Source organism: Schistocerca serialis, chromosome 4 (genome assembly GCF_023864345.2).
Source record: "Schistocerca serialis cubense isolate TAMUIC-IGC-003099 chromosome 4, iqSchSeri2.2, whole genome shotgun sequence".
NCBI classification, from domain to species: Eukaryota; Metazoa; Arthropoda; class Insecta; order Orthoptera; family Acrididae; genus Schistocerca; species Schistocerca serialis.
This window is the reverse complement of record NC_064641.1, coordinates 174,590,798-174,609,732: the sequence shown is the minus strand read 5'-3', so window position 1 is coordinate 174,609,732 and position 18,935 is coordinate 174,590,798. Positions and strand designations below refer to the sequence as shown.

At 40.8% G+C, this 18,935-nt stretch overlaps 1 protein-coding gene across 1 annotated transcript in view; it reads left to right on the top strand.

The window, feature by feature from the left end:
• The window catches only part of LOC126474173 (rac GTPase-activating protein 1), a 159,789-nt gene that overhangs the window by 71,337 nt on the left and 69,517 nt on the right, over window positions 1-18,935 (top strand). The window contains exons 6-7 of the mRNA XM_050101632.1: window positions 5,406-5,583; window positions 13,197-13,323. Coding sequence (XP_049957589.1) covers window positions 5,406-5,583; window positions 13,197-13,323 — 305 coding nt within the window. The remainder of the gene's footprint in view (window positions 1-5,405; window positions 5,584-13,196; window positions 13,324-18,935) is intronic.

The window sequence follows — 18,935 nt, the reverse complement described above, 5'->3', positions numbered from 1 at the left end:
TCATTATATTATAATTTTACTCTGCTGGCTGGATCCATCCACTTTTGGCAGACCCTCTTTCTTCTGTGCCTAACTTCGGAACTGCAGGACTGATGAGCTGGCCGTTTGGTCCCATAAACCCTCTCAGTTAATCAGTCAAAATCATGAGTAAATGCAGGTTTAGTGCTGAAAGTGAAACCATTGGATAATACAGATATTTCATGAGGGGAGAGGGACTTGGATGAGAGTTTGAGAACACTGTACTGTTGTGGCTAGTTCTTGTGATCATAAGTTGCCATTGCCCAGCAAGGCATTGGCAAAGGCTGGGGAATGATGAGCAAGTTGGCCAAGTTCGTTCTGTAGGAGAGGGTAAAGTGTGATCTGTTCCAGTTTCAAGTTGGCATGATGGATGAGACCATCAGAGGACACTCAAGGGGCAGATAATTGTAGGATTTTGTAGGAGAGGAGTGCGGTAAAAAGAAAATAGGCAGATAAGGCATATAGGACACAGATCAACTCGGTAAGTGCAAGAGGGTGCTGTATTTGAAACTGTAAAAGGGCCTGGTGTAGAGCAGCATTACATCCAGAAACAGGGCCTTATTTTGGGAGTAACTCCCAGGGACAAGCAGATTTCAAGAAACACTGTGAAACATCAGTTGTGATAGTTCAAAAGCAGGTGATGGGATTCATTGTGGTGAAAGAGGTGGGTTTGGACTATTATAGATGGTGGGAGTAGCAAAAAAGCAGAGGGGGAAGTAAGGGAAACAATCAGGGAAAAGGATGGGAAAAACGTAGGCAAATTCGTACGAAAATTTTAAGGACAAGTGAGTGGGCCAGAATTTCTCCCAAGAAAAATGAACTATATGATAAGAAAGAATTAAAACAATAAATTGAACTGGGAAAGTTCATACCTACTTGAAAACTGTTTAAGTTAAAAAAACCTGGTCACACCCTGTGCACCTTCTGCACCCATTTCCCTACCCTGTGGCTTGTCTACTTGACTGCCCGTTAGTTGGCAAAACATATGCTATCAAAGGGAGAGCCACCTGTGAAATTACGTATGTACCGTAGACAGTGTTCAGCTTTCTACGTTGGTATGACTATCACTAAGTTATTACTTAGGATGAATGGGTATAGGCAGAGGGTGTACATTGGCGTCACTCAGTGTCCTGTTGCAGATCCTGCTGTACAACATGTCATGACCTCGGTACCTGTTTTGCAACACATGCCATCTGTATTCTTCCACCAGGCACCAGTTTTTCAGGGCTTCACAAGTGGGAACTGGCTCTAAAAGTCCTTGGTTGGTGCCACCCACCTAGTCTTAATTCACGTTCATTATTTTCTTTAATTTCCTCGGTGTCAGCATTTCTTCTCAGTAACTACTCCTTTCTTCATTCCCGTTTAGTTTTATTTTTCTGACCTGTCTATTTTTCCCATCATGCACCTATACAACATACAATGCCCTTAGCTTTCCACTCTTATGAACTGTACCAGCTTGTCAGTAGTTTCTTTCACGCTTATTACTCCATCTTCCACCTTCAAGCTTTCAGATTTTCAAATCTTGTCCAATGCAATCTCCAGCAGTTAATCTTTCCTTCTCATCACATTTAATAGGTCTCCGCCGCACAGAATGGCCATGCGGTTTGAGGCGCTATGTCATGGATTGCGCGGCCCCTCCTGCCATAGGTTAGAGTCCTCCCTCAAGCGTGCGTGCGTGCGTGTGTGTGTGTGTGTGTGTGTGTGTGTGTGTGTGTGTGTGTGTGTGTGTGTGTGTGTGTGTGGGGCGGGGGGGGGGGGGGGTGTATTAGCATAAGTTAGTTTCGGTAGTGTGTAAGTCTAGGGGCCGATGACCTCAGCAGTTTGATCCCTTGGGAATTCACACACATTTGAACATTTTTTGATAAGTCTCCCCTGACCTGGTGTTCTGGTCAATATCAGAACTCTCCCAATTTCCTGGACCTCAGTTGTCCTTTCCATTCATCCCCTATCGTTCCCCTTCAACCATTCTGACAGAATAAGGACTCGCTGGCTGTGAAAGCTTGTACATTCCTTTAACCTTTGTATGGTCTCATATCGCTGCTTTGTGAGCATATCTCCCCCAATCTATCCAATTATAGGACATTGTAGTATGTGATACTTATAGGGTATGGAAAAAGATGCACAGCAGTTCAATTTTGCTTGGTAATTTTTTCCTGAGGCTGCAGCTGTTAGCAAGGGTGGTAATTTGCACTCTATTCTTGGTGAGAACGAACTTTCAAATACCTACATAACTTTTGTTTTACTTTCCAGCTTCAACCCAAAGTAGTTAAAAAGAGTATTAATTTGACTCTTCATGGCATTCATAAGCTGTTTGTCAGATGTAGACATTAACCAGGACCATCTACTTTGGTGAAAAATGTTTTTACCTGTAAACTTGTCCAGCCATGCCCCACAGCATGGTATGCAATCTCTACAAAAGCCAAGTGTCTGGGTCAAAGTTCCGTTATAGCGCATAGTCAATCAGAAAGTTTCACGACGGCCTACACTCTTCTACAAAGTGAAATACCCATTCTGGTATATTTGTTTCTTAATTGCTTGTTGTAATCTTCCATTGTCTCCTACTTCAGACAACTTCATGCATTATTTTTAGCGTTTTCATGTTTTTTATTGTTGCTGTTTGTTACTTCCCCTTTTTATACGGAAATGTTTTTCTCAGTTATGAACTGCTTTCCTCTACAGGCACATAATCCCAGTCTGCATCTTCTTATTCACTTGATCAGCTGTATTCACTTATACACCTGAAGAACTTTCACGTAACGTTAAAACAAAAAGCCAGGCATACCTCCTCAAAGGTTCTAAATTCAGCGCACACATCATTAACATTTATTATGTTTACTAGTGTTATCAGTCACAATGATGATCAGCTGTTAATTTTTCATATATTCCACTCAACATATAAGAAATAATACTGATTAGCGCTGAATGTTACATAGTGTTTTAGCATTATATTGTGATTTGCAGTTTTCTAACCCTTCAGATAGAGGATTGTATTTGCATTCTTCTTGAATTTCTATACCTCTTTACCCAAACTTCCATCAGCATTTTCTTGCTCACTCACTCAGTCATTCAAGATTGGGATTCAAGCACTTTTGGTGTGGCATAGGTATGTTAGTTCGAACGAGAGGCTGGGTTATCTAGCAGTGATCGCAGCATATCGTACTGCCCTATATACAGGGCTATTACAAATGATTGAAGCGATTTCATAAATTCACAGTAGCTCCATTCATTGACATATGGTCACGACACACGACAGATACATAGAAAAACTTATAAAGTTTTGTTCGGCTGAAGCCGCACTTCAGGTTTCTGCCGCCAGAGCGCTCGAGAGCGCAGTGAGACAAAATGGCGACAGGAGCCGAGAAAGCGTATGTTGTGCTTGAAATGCACTCATATCAGTCAGTCATAACAGTGCAACGACACTTCGGGGCGAAGTTCAACAAAGATCCACCAGCTGCTAACTCCATTCGGCGATGGTATGCGCAGTTTAAAGCTTCTGGATGCCTCTGTAAGGGGAAATCAACGGGTCGGCCTGCAGTGAGCGAAGAAACGGTTGAACGCGTGCGGGCAAGTTTCACGCGTAGCCCACGGAAGTCGACGAATAAAACAAGCAGGGAGCTAAACGTACCACAACCAACGGTTTGGAAAATTTTATGGAAAAGGCTAAAGCAGAAGCCTTATCGTTTACAATTGCTACAAGCCCTGACACCCGATGACAAAGTCAAACGCTTTGAATTTTCGGCGCGGTTGCAACAGCTCATGGAAGAGGATGCGTTCAGTGCGAAACTTGTTTTCAGTGATGAAGCAACATTTTTTCTTAATGGTGAAGTGAACAGACACAATGTGCGAATCTGGACGGTAGAGAATCCTCACGCATTCGTGCAGCAAATTCGCAGTTCACCAAAAGTTAACGTGTTTTGTGCAATCTCACGGTTTAAAGTTTACGGCCCCTTTTTCTTCTGCGAAAAAAACATTACAGGACACGAGTATCTGGACATGCTGGAAAATTTGCTCATGGCACAACTGGAGACCGACAGCGCCGACTTCATCTTTCAACAGGATGGTGCTCCACCGCACTTTCATAATGATGTTCGGTATTTCTTAAACAGGAGATTGGAAAACCGATCGATCGGTCGTGGTGGAGATCACGATCAGCAATTCATGTCATGGCCTCCACGCTCTCCCGACTTAACCCCATGTGATTTCTTTCTGTGGGGTTATGTGAAAGATTCAGTGTTTAAACCTCCACTACCAAGAAACGTGCCAGAACTGCGAGCTCGCATCAACGATGCTTTCGAACTCATTGATGGGGACATGCTGCGCCGAGTGTGGGAGGAACTTGATTATCGGCTTGATGTCTGCCGAATCACTATAGGGGCACATATCGAACATTTGTGAATGCCTAAAAAAATTTTTTTGAGTTTTTGTATGTGTGTGCAAAGCATTGTGAAAATATCTCAAATAATAAAGTTATTGTAGAGCTGTGAAATCGCTTCAATCATTTGTAATAACCCTGTACTTCTATGCATATGCTCATAACAACACCTGGTGGTGAAACAGCCTGTTGCTGTTTATCCTATGTTTGCAAATTAAATTGGTGTTTTAAATACTTCACACTCTCCAAAATTTTAAGCTTTCTCTGTTTTACTTTTTACTGAAACGTGTTTGAAACTTGTATATCATCTTCAGTGGGTCTTTTTATTTCTATTGATTGTTATACAAAAATTGTGATTGGTTTTGTATTTTATTTTTAATAACTACTATATGTTCATTTTATTTTGTTGTGGTTGATCATCTGACGCTATATCACTTTTACAATGCATTACAAACCAAAATTTTACATATTTGTGCATTATGCATTTATTTTCCTGAGCAATTTATGTAGTGGGCCTTCCTTTGGGATAGGGGCTGCAGATAAAGTATCAAAATAGTGATTTTCGTATACTCTCACAGGAAGAAATAGAAAATTGTGTGTGGGCATACAGTGATGGTGATTTTTGACACCTTTAAGAAGCTTTCACAATGAAAATAGTAATTCAGTTTCATGAATAATCTCTCATATGTGATACATGAATCTCTAATAGATTCAGCGGTGGGACCACTCCCATTGCCACACTTTCAGGTAATTTCATGCAGTCGGCTTACAGTTTACCATTTTTAAATCTGTTTGGTTGAGATTGCATTGCATCATGACAACACTCTCTTGATGCATTTATTTCTGAGTAACAACTGCATTAAAAATATTGTTAGCCTTTTTTTTTTTTTTTTTTTTTTTTTTTTTTTCTTTTTTTTTTTTCTTTTTTTTTTTCTTTTAATTTGAGTAATGATTAGTATTACTTGTGTGTGCTACCCATTACGGAAATACTAAATTTCTTGTTCTCTCTTTCCAGTGTCTTCTGATACAGATGATTCATTGACACCAAAAACCAGTCGCAAGCAATCCATACAACCGAGTCCTCATGTTGGTGGATTTAATTTTGGTGCTGATAAAATTATTAATAACAGGCCTCATGCATTTTGCTCAAAGACAATTATTCGCCCAGAGATGTGCGAACCTTGCAGTAAAAAGTAAGTTTCTTTATTGAGGGACTTCACTGATAAATAGATTGGTAATGCTTAATGCTCGGTAACATAAATCTAAATAAGTAGATGACCAGGGATGAGAACTTGGTGCTGTTTACAGCATAAGATCTCTTTTAAATATTCACCAACTTTAATGACCAATTTGTGCTCTTCAGAATTTTTATGTTATGGTCTGCACTTTTAAATTGTGGACGTTCTATTTTCCTTGTATTTCAATGTCATCAATTTTTGAGGCTGAATATGAAAGACTTTACTCTTAATTCTGTTCCTGTAGACTGAAATTAATATATTTCCTTCTTAAATATTTCAAAATTTTCTTTATAAGTAACTTAACTTCACTGTTTATTCTCTTGTTTTTCATACAAAAGCTTCAAAAACCACCTTTACCGTACTAACATGAAGTTAATGTTATGAAGGTCAGCCAGTAACTGAATGACTTTAACACACATATAATACAGTATATACTTCCACATTCCATTTGTTGAATTACTACAATGAAGCAAATTGAGGCTCCAGATAATGGGACTCTTGTTGTGGTTTGTGCCAGTTGACGTTCGGGTAACAGGCAGTGCAAAACTTTGCGTCTGTTGAGAAGACACCATATTTTCAGGATCTTGTTAACTTTACCTCTATTAAACAGAGAAAGTAACAAGGTTGTGGTAATGTTGGGTGTTCCATTTATCTGATGTCAGCGTGACCGGGGTATTGCAGGCCGGCCAAGGAAGCTGCACCTGCCCCAGTTTTTTAGCCTGAAGGCCACGCAGACATATTGTCTTGTCGGCCACAACAATGGCGAGAACAGAAGTTTCCAGGTGTCGGAGTTCAGAGTTGCGATGCAGTTCACAAATTAGTGAATAAATTTCATGAAACAGGAAGTGTGTAAGACAAGAAGCATAAACAATAATGTACTGTGCTCACTGAAGCTTATCTCGATGACATTGCCTGGAGAATTCCCCTAAAAAGTCTCTTAGACGTCTTTCACAGCAAACACAAATATCGTGCACCTCTGTTCAAAGAGGTGCTAAGCTGCTTGCGCGCGTTCGAGAGTGCAGGTGCAGTTGTCTGCTAGTTATGGCTCACGTCGGCACCGGCGACACCTGTCACATGGGTTCTGGGGCAATCTTCAGTTTGTACTGGCGGCTGGTGGAGGTGGTGAAGACTGCTGGCCTCGCACACACAGTGCAAACGGAGTTCCAAATTTGCAGCATCGTTCCCATAGTGGATTTGGGTCCTTCTGTTTGGAGCCGAGTAGAGGGTCTCAACCAAAGGCTTCAACTTTGTGACAGTCTTGGCTGCAGATTTCTAAACTTAAGTTTTCGTGTGGGGGATTAGTAGGGCTCCCCTTAATAGGTCAGTCGTGCTCAAAACAAATGAAGCAGAGTACTTGAGGAGTGCACACGAGGATTTTTTTAGACTAGGCTGTAAGACTTAGGTGTTCTGATGAACAATCACCAGTTGATCCACAGCTATGGAAGTCAAACAGCGTTCACGATAGAGACGCTTCGACTGTCAGATTTTTACATCTACATCTACATCTATACTCCGCGAGCCACCTTACGGTGTGTGGCGGAGGGTACTTATTGTACCACTATCTGATCCCCACTTCCCTGTTCCATTCACGAATTGTGCGTGGGAAGAACGACTGCTTGTAAGTCTCCGTATTTGCTCTAATTTCTCGGATCTTTTCGTTGTGATCATTACGCGAGATATATGTGGGCGGTAGTAATATGTTGCCCATCTCTTCCCGGAATGTGCTCTCTCATAATTTCGATAATAAACCTCTCCGTATTGCGTAACGCCTTTCTTGAAGTGTCCGCCACTGGAGCTTGCTCAGCATCTCCGTAACGCTCTCGCGCTGACTAAATGTCCCCATGACAAATCGCGCTGCTTTTCGCTGGATCATGTCTATCTCTTCTATTAATCCAACCTGGTAAGGCTCCCATACTGATGAGCAATACTCAAGAATCGGACGAACAAGCGTTTTGTAAGCTACTTCTTTCGTCGATGAGTCACATTTTCTTAGAATTCTTCCTATGAATCTCAACCTGGCGCCTGCTTTTCCCACTATTTGTTTTATGTGATCATTCCACTTCAGATCGCTCCGGATAGTAACTCATAAGTATTTTACGGTCGTTACCGCTTCCAATGATTTACCACCTATGGCATAATCGTACTGGAATGGATTTCTGCCCCTATGTATGCGCATTATATTACATTTATCTACGTTTAGGGAAAGCTGCCAGCTGTCGCACCATGCATTAATCCTCTGCAGGTCCTCCTGGAGTACGTACGAGTCTTCTGATGTTGCTACTTTCTTGTAGACAACCGTGTCATCTGCAAATAGCCTCACAGAGCTACCGATGTTGTCAACTAAGTCATTTATGTATATTGTAAACAATAAAGGTCCTATCACGCTTCCCTGCGGTACTCCCGAAATTACCTCTACATCTGCAGATTTTGAACCGTTAAGAATGACATGTTGTGTTCTTTCTTCTAGGAAATCCTGAATCCAATCACAAACCTGGTCCGATATTCCGTAAGCTCGTATTTTTTTCACTAAACGTAAGTGCGGAACCGTATCAAATGCCTTCCTGAAGCCCAGGAATACGGCATCAATCTGCTCGCCAGTGTCTACGGCACTGTGAATTTCTTGGGCAAATAGGGCGAGCTGAGTTTCACATGATCTCTGTTTGCGGAATCCATGTTGGTTATGATGAAGGAGATTTGTATTATCTAAGAACGTCATAATACGAGAACACAAAACATGTTCCATTATTCTACAACAGATTGACGTAAGCGAAATAGGCCTATAATTATTCGCATCTGATTTATGACCCTTCTTGAAAATGGGAACGACCTGCGCTTTCTTCCAGTCGCTAGGTACTTTACGTTCTTCCAGCGATCTACGATAAATTGCTGATAGAAAGGGGGCAAGTTCTTTAGCATAATCACTGTAGAATCTTAAGGGTATCTCGTCTGGTCCGGATGCTTTTCCGCTACTAAGTGATAGCAGTTGTTTTTCAATTCCGATATCGTTTATTTCAATATTTTCCATTTTGGCGTCCGTGCGACGGCTGAAGTCAGGGACCGTGTTAAGATTTTCCGCAGTGAAACAGTTTCGGAACACTGAATTCAGTATTTCTGCCTTTCTTCGGTCGTCCTCTGTTTCGGTGCCATCGTGGTCAACGAGTGACTGAATAGGGGATTTAGATTCGCTTACCGATTTTACATATGACCAAAACTTTTTAGGGTTCTTGTTTGCCAATGTTTTATGTTCGAATTCGTTGAATTGGAAGAACTCATAATGAAGTTCCTGAATTTGCTGCCCCGCCGGAAAAGTTTTGTGCTCAAATTATTCTTGTGCTATGAGGTGGCTGAAACCTGAAGTGGAAAGCTCTGAGAGAATTAGTGAGTTGTGGAACATACATCGCAAAGACAGATTAGAGACCATAGGAAGGGGAGTGTTCATTGCAGTTGACAAAAATATTCTCTCTATTGAAGTCTGAGTTGAGTGTGACCATGAAGTCTTCTGGTGACATACAACAGTTGTCGGTGAAACTAAGTTAATTGTTGGATGTTTTTACTGGCCACCTGACTCCACTGTTACAGTTCTAGAGTCATTCAAAGAAAGTCTACGTTCAATAGTGTATAAATACCCAGATCATGCAATACTAGCTGGAGGCGACTTCAACTTGCCAAGTATGACGGGGATGTCTATGGATGCATTGTCAGAGCACAGACAGTCATGCAAAATACTTTTGAACACATTTTCTGAAAATTGTATTGAGCAGCTAACACGGCAGCCCGCACGCAATGGAAATAACTTGGACCTTTTAGCTAGAAATAGGCTGGACATTATAGACTGTGTCAGTATAGAAACAGGGATTAGTGATAGAGATTCATTATAGCAGCTATGATTCTGAAAGTTAATAAATCAGTTAAGAATGCTAGGAGAGTGTTTCTGGTAGATAGAGCAAGTAAACAGTTACTAAAATCTCACTTAGATAGTGAAGTGGCATGACTTAGTTCCATTAAGATGGATGTAGAGGAATTATGGGCAAAGTTTAAGCAGATTGTAAATCATGATCTGGAGAGTTGCGTGCCTAGTAAGTGGATAAAGAATGGAAAAGACCCAACGTGATTCAATAATGATATTTTTATTGGATGAGACATTGATATTTTTTTCTTTGCAATGTCGATACTTTCTGTAAGTATAACAAGGGCCAATGATATTTGTTTAAATATTGTTTTATCGGATTCTCTATATTTTTAAAAACATCAACAGTCCTACAACTAACCTGTGATACCATATGACATTCACTATTAGTTCCATGTACTCCATCTCTTGCCTAGTACGTAGTTTCCATCAATTTTTTCCTTCCTTTCAGCACCTATGTTTTCTGCCTTCCATCGATAAATTGGAAATGGGCTGAAACATTTAGGTCTGGTTCTTCTAGCATGTGCTACTATACTGTGGCACAGGGTTTTTTAATTTGTCCAGGACAGTAGACGTGCTGCTATAAACAAAAATTAATTACATAACTATTTTTTAAGCTGATAATTAAAACTGAGACATCTTTGTTAATTTATGTGTCAGACTAATGTTCTGATGTTTCTGCTGTTTTCTGTTCCTGAATAATAAGTGAAAGAAGTAAATAGATATAAAAAGAAACTACAGTGGAACTTCGATTTTACGTTCTCCAATTTTATGTATTTCACGGTCCTACACGATAAATTCATAGTCCCTGTGAAAAACTCGTAAAATCAATCCTAATTATTTTTTTTTATTTTATTTTATTTTTTTTTTAATATATATTTCTTCCTAGTAAAATTTACTTGATTCTACATTCTTACTTAGTCTCACTTGACTTTGTCCCGTTTTCTTCCTAGTGACGTCTGATGTGACTAAATGAGTTAGAAGTGGCCCAAAAGACAGGAGTTTGCACCTTGGATGAACGCAGTTAATGGAAATTTCAGGCTGTTGCAGAGAGAGGAAATGCTGACATAACTCACTATCAGCATTGCCGACACAACTTGTAATGTTTGGCTTACTGCACAGTGATGATGGGTCAAGTACATTTCACACTACGTTTTTCAGGAACTGACTTAATCATAATGTGGTGGCAATGTGGAAGCAATTAGAATGAGGCTATTGAGTTATTGGTCGCTATAGCATTAGGTTGATGTTTATGGGTGCGATAGTGACAGGAAAATCTCAGTTGTAGCAAGAGCTCTTTAGAAGAATATGTTCGTGGTTGTGCAACATGTGAAAAATTTGTGACAAGGAAGAAGTGTTCATTGTTTCACTTGCAGCAATTTAAGCTATTCTATTAGATTCCTTCGTAACCACACACTTAGAAATCACCACATATTCGGAAATAAACAACCAAGTATGTGTGACAAGGAACAATATGAATTTTATTGCTGCTCGTTTAACTTGCAGGAATGTAAGCTGTCCTCGTAGTTTTCTGTGTAACCACGCTTGGGATCACCACACATTTGGAAATAAACAGGCAAATGTATATTTCATCATTCATTCTCAAACCATAAATAAACGTTTAACATCATCAAATATTGCAGAACATATTGTATTAAGACTATAATGAACACGTTAACAACAATATGTTGAAAAAAATATTGGCATGCAGTGAGTTGTGAACTTAAATCCTCTGTCAGCTAACGATGATAAGTGTAAGGTATCTTTGATAGACTTTAAATGCACCGTTGCTTTCAGATGGTGTACTGTGCACATACATGTCACACACTAGGAAGGAAATGAACAATTGAAATGCACACAATTCACAAGTGCTTGCATAAGCTGATAGTCGAAAGCCCACTAGTGATGTCATAACTGCAAAAAGCAGTGTGCAGCTGTGTCCACACTGCCACTGGAAACATGTTTCAGTTGGAAACATTTCCTGCAATGTACTGCATCAGTTTCCGACTTCGTTTCTTGTTCTGTTTCTGTCCATATTTGCAGTAAACATATTTTAGTGTATCTGCATCGTCTGCAACACTGTGTGTTGTGTTGTTTTCATATTGTCTGCCATGGTATATATAGAAATGAGGAAACTGTAATATGTGCTGCTGCATTATTAATGCTCGAAGGTTTACGCAAACAAAACAGAAAGACATTATCGTCATTCATTCTGTTTTTATTTATTTATCGTAACCCGTTGGCCATAAGCATCTCTGTGTTTCGTAGATTTACAGAATAAGGTCGCATTTATCACAATAATTTTGTAGTTGGTTTTAAAACTATGATAGTATTTTGATGGAGCGTTTGTATAGTAGTTGTTAATGGTTGAGAAAATAGGATTAGTTGTTGTAAGGAATGAGTTCGTTGTTTTGCATATAATCGTCTTTTTTGGTGAGCAAAAACATACTACAGAACTGGTGGGATGCTAGCTATGTGTGGGAACTGTATATACAGCTCTAGTTTGTGTAATTTCAGTTGGATATCATCTAACGATTTTGAATTTCTGACATATATCATCATCCTTAAAAAAAATCGGGAATGCAATTACAACCAGACATGCTGTTGTCTTAGTTATATGCCAACAGGAGATTCATTCCAGATCCTTGAGCATTTATTTCACATTTTGAAGCAAGCTTTGCCAAATGTAATAGCAGTTTCTGCAGAGTATCTTGTTTTATTGCTGTTCTTGTACTGCTTGCTTCATATATTCCACAAGCAGCTGTCAGCCTGGTACTGGTATAAGAACACTACAGTCTCCTGCCTTGTCCACTGCATTTCACCCCTCCACCCCCATGGAAATACTTAATACAGCATGAGAAAATGAAACACCTAACAATTCTATAACACAGAAGAGACAATCCACCATATAAACACATACTTGCCTCATGCAGCAGTGACATGCAGTAGCTGGCCTGAAACATGGTTTCCTTTGATCTGTACCGACGCAGCTACAGATAAACATTTCTGTGTTTCAAAAGATGTTCCCAATGGTGTCAACATCAAGTAGCTGGAAACATGTTTCAAGCTTAGTGTGTACGCAGCTTGAAGTCTATTCGACCCAATTAAACTGCCATTCGCCACTGAAAGAAAACACAAGCCACCAAACGTTTGATTCCGATGCCTTTCACTGCCTTCACAGTTTTCGGTTTAATTCACCATGTTCATCAATTTTTGACTTTCCTTGGGTGAACGCAAAGGAAATAGGTCTCAAAAACGCGTGATTTGATGTATAATTTGTGGTCGTAGCATGTTGGAGACCAGCTCTATTGCCTTGCACCCAGATACCAATTTCAATTTTTTGACGAGTTTCTACCTGCTGTTACACAGCTGTGATTTTTTTGAGAACTGATGAAATTCATTATCAGTGTATTGTATGTTTAATTTCCTTCACTTAGGCAGATTTTATACATTGTATTGGGGAGGATTATTATTTTCTATCGTAGATGCCGATTACATATGTTTATGCTTGTATTTTGTGGGGTTTTAATGTTTTCCCCAATTCTGCATTCCCCTCACTTCTATGGTTTTTAAGTCTGGACCTCAAGAAAATGTAAAATAAGTGTTTCACTGTAAGTCAGTTTGCATATCGTCAGTTAAAAGTAATTTATGTTCATTTCAGAATCAAATTTGGTAAAATAGCACTCAAGTGTCGTGACTGCAGAGGAGTTTGCCATCTGACTTGTAAAGATAATCTTCCATTGCCGTGTGTACCAGTTACGAACACACCTACAGGGAAAGGTTTTATTGTGAGTATTGAAAACTTTGATAAAGTTTATTTATTTTACTTCTTGATCTTCGATCTCAACTGGTGAATTCAATCAATTCTGTCTTCTTTTCTTATCAAATCGTCATAATTTGTGTAACATTATCCTACAACTATCATAAAAATATGTCGTGGCTTATAGAGGTTTTACACTGTTGATTTCCAAGACAGATTAAGTCTGGCAATCGACTATTCTGCCTTTCAGATTGAGTCTTTTTGTACTGTAAATGGGTACGGTTATCAACTAATGGTAACGCAAATCTGCTAATGTGCACCGTTTGAAGTGCAGATACTGCCAATTTTGCTGACACTGTTACTTCAGCTAGCATATTTTTAAAGACTTCACATCACTATCACCAGACACTAAAGGCAATGCCATAATGATGTAGTTGTCCTTTTCTCTCTCGTTATATATACCATTTGCAGTGGCGGACTAAGCACTAAGCTTCTCAGAGGCCTGGGGGAGTGAAACTAGATTAGGCCCCTGTCAGGTTACAAATTAATTAATTTGTAGAATACGTTTTGTAAAAAAAAAAAAAGAGATAATAATGTAATTTAATGGCTGACAAAAATGTATGTATAACGTGTGTATTCTATGCTCTAGGATTTGTGATATATATGTATTTCAAGATATATGTGAAAAATTGAGAACTGGAATCACCATTTAGTGCAAAGAAATAAAGAATATTTTATGCTCTCTGTGACTGACACGATAAACTTCACAATTTTGAAATGGGTGTGAACTGTTAAAAAATTCATTGTGCTGTAGTTAACTGCAAAGGTTATGTAAATAAATATTTTTCTGAACCAGTCAGCCATTGTATCCAACATCAGTAATTGAAGGAGTATATTTAAATAATTCGGTAATGCTGTTTGATTATTTTGTTTCTGCTGCTGATGGGTACAACGCGTCATTTGTCACTCACAATAAAGAAAAGAAATATCCAACTTAAGCTGCTTTCACTGTTAGTCACATTTCAGTGAATTTCTTTATTTATTTTTACCCAGTCCTAACTGTATGATAGGTGCAAATAAATGTAAAAGAACATATGTGACACTGTTACCAAGAAGAAAGAAAATGATGCCGGCATTGATTCTAAGTGCCTTACCTAAATTTGCTTTCTAATGTGTTTGAGCCTAAATTTGATGAAGTTCCACTTTGTGAAACCACTTATCAAAATAATACACAGAGTACTGGAAGCTTATGATATGCCAGTCTAAAAATCATCACTATCCCTGGTGCAAAACAAAAGCTGTCTGAGCGTAGGTGAAATGAAATTCTTACTGCTGTGTACAAACAAAAGTAAAGCTACTATCTTCATAGACAGTGCAGCCACTATCGTGTTCCTACTAAGAACGGATCAATGCAGATCTTATTGCAGTTGTTGTGAAGCAAACATGATGTACTGTCTCCCAAAGATTCCAATGGCAGTATGTATTTATGGACTGCCAAAATGCCACAAACAATAATTACTTCTCTACCCCATTCTTACTCTCTTGTGATATTGAAAATAGGCTTCAGCTCTGGTGTGTGATTTTATTTGCTGTCTCGTTTTCTTCTTCCCCCCCCCCCCCTGCCCCCCCCTTTCCCTCTTCTTTAGCTACTGATACTCCCTTTCCAAGAGAATTGTGCCTTACTAAGACAATGCAGAAAAATATACAGAATTCAAGGCAGACTTCCTTCCATCATTTGACAATAGAGACACTGTTGCTTTTTTGTGATATGTTCACTGCTTTTATTTATTTTGAAGTGCGTATAGCGAGATCTTGGCTAGCACTCTTTCTCCCTCGCCATATTGAGCTTGGAATAGCATGGCCAGTTGCTTATACACATAATGAAGAGTTATTTAAACAGACCTTGAAGAGAGTCGGTGTGGTCATTAGCTGAATTGACACAAATCAAAATTACGTGACCAACGCTGACATTTCCTCACAGTCCACCTAGCCTTACTTAGTTACCAAATGTGCTCTGAACCCCTCATGTACAAAAGAAGACAACATGGAAAATGCACAAGTGGTGTAACTCCACCTACGATAGTTTTGAGTAAGAGGAGCATTAATTAAGAAGTGTATAAACAATTATTAATGTTAATAATTTATTTGTATTGGTGAATATGTGATAATATGCACTAAAGTCTGTAAATATATTAACAAAACAGAATATCATACAGGAAATGTGCAGGAAATGACTTGTTTAACAAAAAAGAAAGGGAACCCTTTTATCAGTCATCTACTGTAACTTCAAATACATGGTGTGAATACAGGTTCGTTGCTCATCCGAAATGTGATCCCGGGAATCTGAACGTTGAGTAGTCACCTTCATAGGCAAGTTCTTGAAGAATTCGCGATATACAGTAGGAATAAATTTTATAAGATCAAGCATATCCTTCTTCTTGTTGGTTATCACAGTCCGCCTGGTCTTGTGGACTCGGCTTTGTGTCACTGATGCCAGGCTTTGAAGAGGTCTGCCTAACACATGCTTACAAAAATCCACCCTCACAACATCCCCACGACCCCATTAAGTTTTATTTACATTCCCTCCGCAAACATGCCTTCGCCCTAGCCAGATTACGCTCCCATATTTTATTTACTCAGGCTTGTCTGACATTTGGCATTACCTCCAAAGGCCTCACACTTAAAGTTCCCATCTCTGGCTGTAACCTTTCTTTCCATCAGTCCCTATACGAGTTCCAAACTGAACAATCCATAGCCCTCACCCACCTAATCCTTAACCTACACATCAACTCAGCCAATGAACACACCCGTCAACTCCTATCCTTAATAAAAGTCCTCAATCTTTCCTCTCCCACATCAACACCGGCTGTTCAGAGCATCCTCCTACAGACCAACCGCAAATAGAACAGCATGCCACCCTCCACCTCAAAAAACTATCCAATGTCCTGGTTTCCCACCTTCAGAAAGGCAACTGCTCACCCTCCACAACCTTTCAATCAAACCTCAACCTCTCATTGCACACAGACCCAGTCTCTCCCATCTACTCAATCTTCCACTTCCAGCTCCTCTCCCCCCAAAACCTCAAAATTCTAATCAACACAATCTGGAACCACAACACCCTAATTCTGTAATTAACCTTTCCTCCAAACCTCTCTCCCAATCTGAAACCTCTGTCCTATCCAAAGGCCTCACCTTCAGCCCTACTCCCAGATTCAACCAAACAACCCTCGTCCAAGATTTACTGCCCTACACTCGTACTCTCTGCTGGAAATACCACTTTCCCACGAAGAAAAATAATCCTAATCCTACTCCTAATGATCCAACTCCCCAAGACTCTATCCAAATTGAACCCTGCCTGGAACAGTTCCGTCCTCCGTCACAGCGGGACCTCTTCCTCAAAATCACCCTCTCCAAACCTTCCAGGAATTTCTCACTTCCAGCCTTGCCTCTCAAACCTTCAAAAACCTTAATCCTACTCCCAACATCACCACTGCTGAAGCCCAGGCTATCCGTGATCTGAAGGCTGGCCGATCCATTGTCATTCTTCCGGCGGACAAGGGTTCCACAACCGTGGTACTTGATCATCAGGAGTATGTGGCTGAGGGACTGCGTCAGCTTTCAGACAACACTACATACAAAACAAAACCTTTCACCTGACTCTATTAACCTCCTGACCCCACCAACACCAACACCCAGCACCCCTACCTTCCACCTACTTCCTAAAATTCACAAACCCAATCATCCCGGCCGCCCCATTGTAGCTGGTTACCAAGCCCCCACAGAACGTATCTCTGCCTACGTAGATCAACACCTTCAACCCATTACATGCAGTCTCCCATCCTTCATCAAAGACACCAACTACTTTCTCGAACGCCTGGAATCCTTACCCAATCTGTTACCCTCGGAAACCATCCTTGTAACCATTGATGCCACTTCCTTATACTCAAATATTCCGCATGTCCAGGGCCTCGCTGCGATGGAGCACTTCCTTTCACGCCGATCACCTGCCACCCTACCTAAAACCTCTTTCCTCATTACCTTAGCCACCTTCATCCTGACTCACTACTTCTCCACTTTCGAAGGCCAGACATATCAACAATTAAAGGGAACAACCATGGGTACCAGGATGGCCCCCTCGTACGCCAACCTATTTATGGATCGCTTAGAGGAAGCCTTCTTGGTTACCCAGGCCTGCCAACCCAAAGTTTGGTACAGATTTATTGATGACATCTTCATGATCTGGACTCTCAGTGAAGAAGAACTCTAGAATTTCCTCTCCAACCTCAACTCCTTTGGTTCCATCAGATTCATCTGGTCCTACTCCAAATCCCATGCCACTTTCCTTGACGTTGACCTCCATCTGTCCAAAGGCCAGCTTCACACATCCGTCCACATAAAACCCACCAACAAGCAACAGTACCTCCATTATGACAGCTGCCACCCATTCCATATCAAACAGTCCCTTCCCTACAGCCTAGGTCTTCGTGGCAAACAAATCTGCTCTAGTCCTGAATCCCTGAACCATTACACCAACAACCTGAAAACCGCTTTCGCATCCCGCAACTACCCTCCCGACCTGGTACAGAAGCAAATAACCAGAGCCACGTCCTCATCCCCTCAAACCCAGAACCTCCCACAGAAGAACCCCAAAAGTGCCCCACTTGTGACAGGGTACTTTCCGGGACTGGATCAGACTCTGAATGTGGCTCTCCAGCAGGGATACGACTTCCTCAAATCCTGCCCTGAAATGAGATCCATCCTTCATGAAATCCTCCCCACTCCACCAAGAGTGTCTTTCTGCCGTCCACCTAACCTTCGTAACCTCTTGGTTCATCCCTATGAAATCCCCAAACCACCTTCCCTACCCTCTGGCTCCTACCCTTGTAACTGCCCCCGGTATAAAACCTGTCACATGCACCCTCCCACCACCACCTACTCCAGTCCTGTAACCCGGAAGGTGTACACGATCAAAGGCAGAGCCACGTGTGAAAGCACCCAAGTGATTTACCAACTGACCTGCCTACACTGTGAAGCTTTCTATGCGGGAATGACCAGCAACACTCTCCATGCGCATGAATGGACACAGGCAGACAGTGTTTGTTGGTAATGAGGATCACCCTATGGCTAAACATGCCTTGGTGCACGGCCAGCACATCTTGGCACAGTGTTACACCGTCCGGGTTATCTGGGTACTTCACACTAACACCAACCTATCAGAACTCCGGAGATGGGTACTTGCCCTTCAATATATCCTCTCTTCCTGTTACCCACTAGGCCTCAGCCTCCACTAATTTCAAGTTGCCGCCGCTCATACCTCACCTGTCATTCAACATCTTTGCCTCTGTACTTCCGCCTCGACTGACATCTCTGCCCAAACTCTTTGCCTTTACATATGTCTACTTGTGTGTGTGTGTGTGTGTGTGTGTGTGTGTGTGTGTGTGTGTGTGTGTGTGTGTGTGTCTACCTGTCCTTTTTTTCCCCCCCAAGGTAACTCTTTTCGCTCCCGGGATTGGAATGACTCCTTACCCTCTCCCTTAAAACCCACATCCTTTCGTCTTTCCCTCTCCTTCCCTTTTTTCTGATGAAGCAACCGTGGGTTGCGAAAACTTGAATTTTGTGTTTGTGTGTGTGTCTATCAAC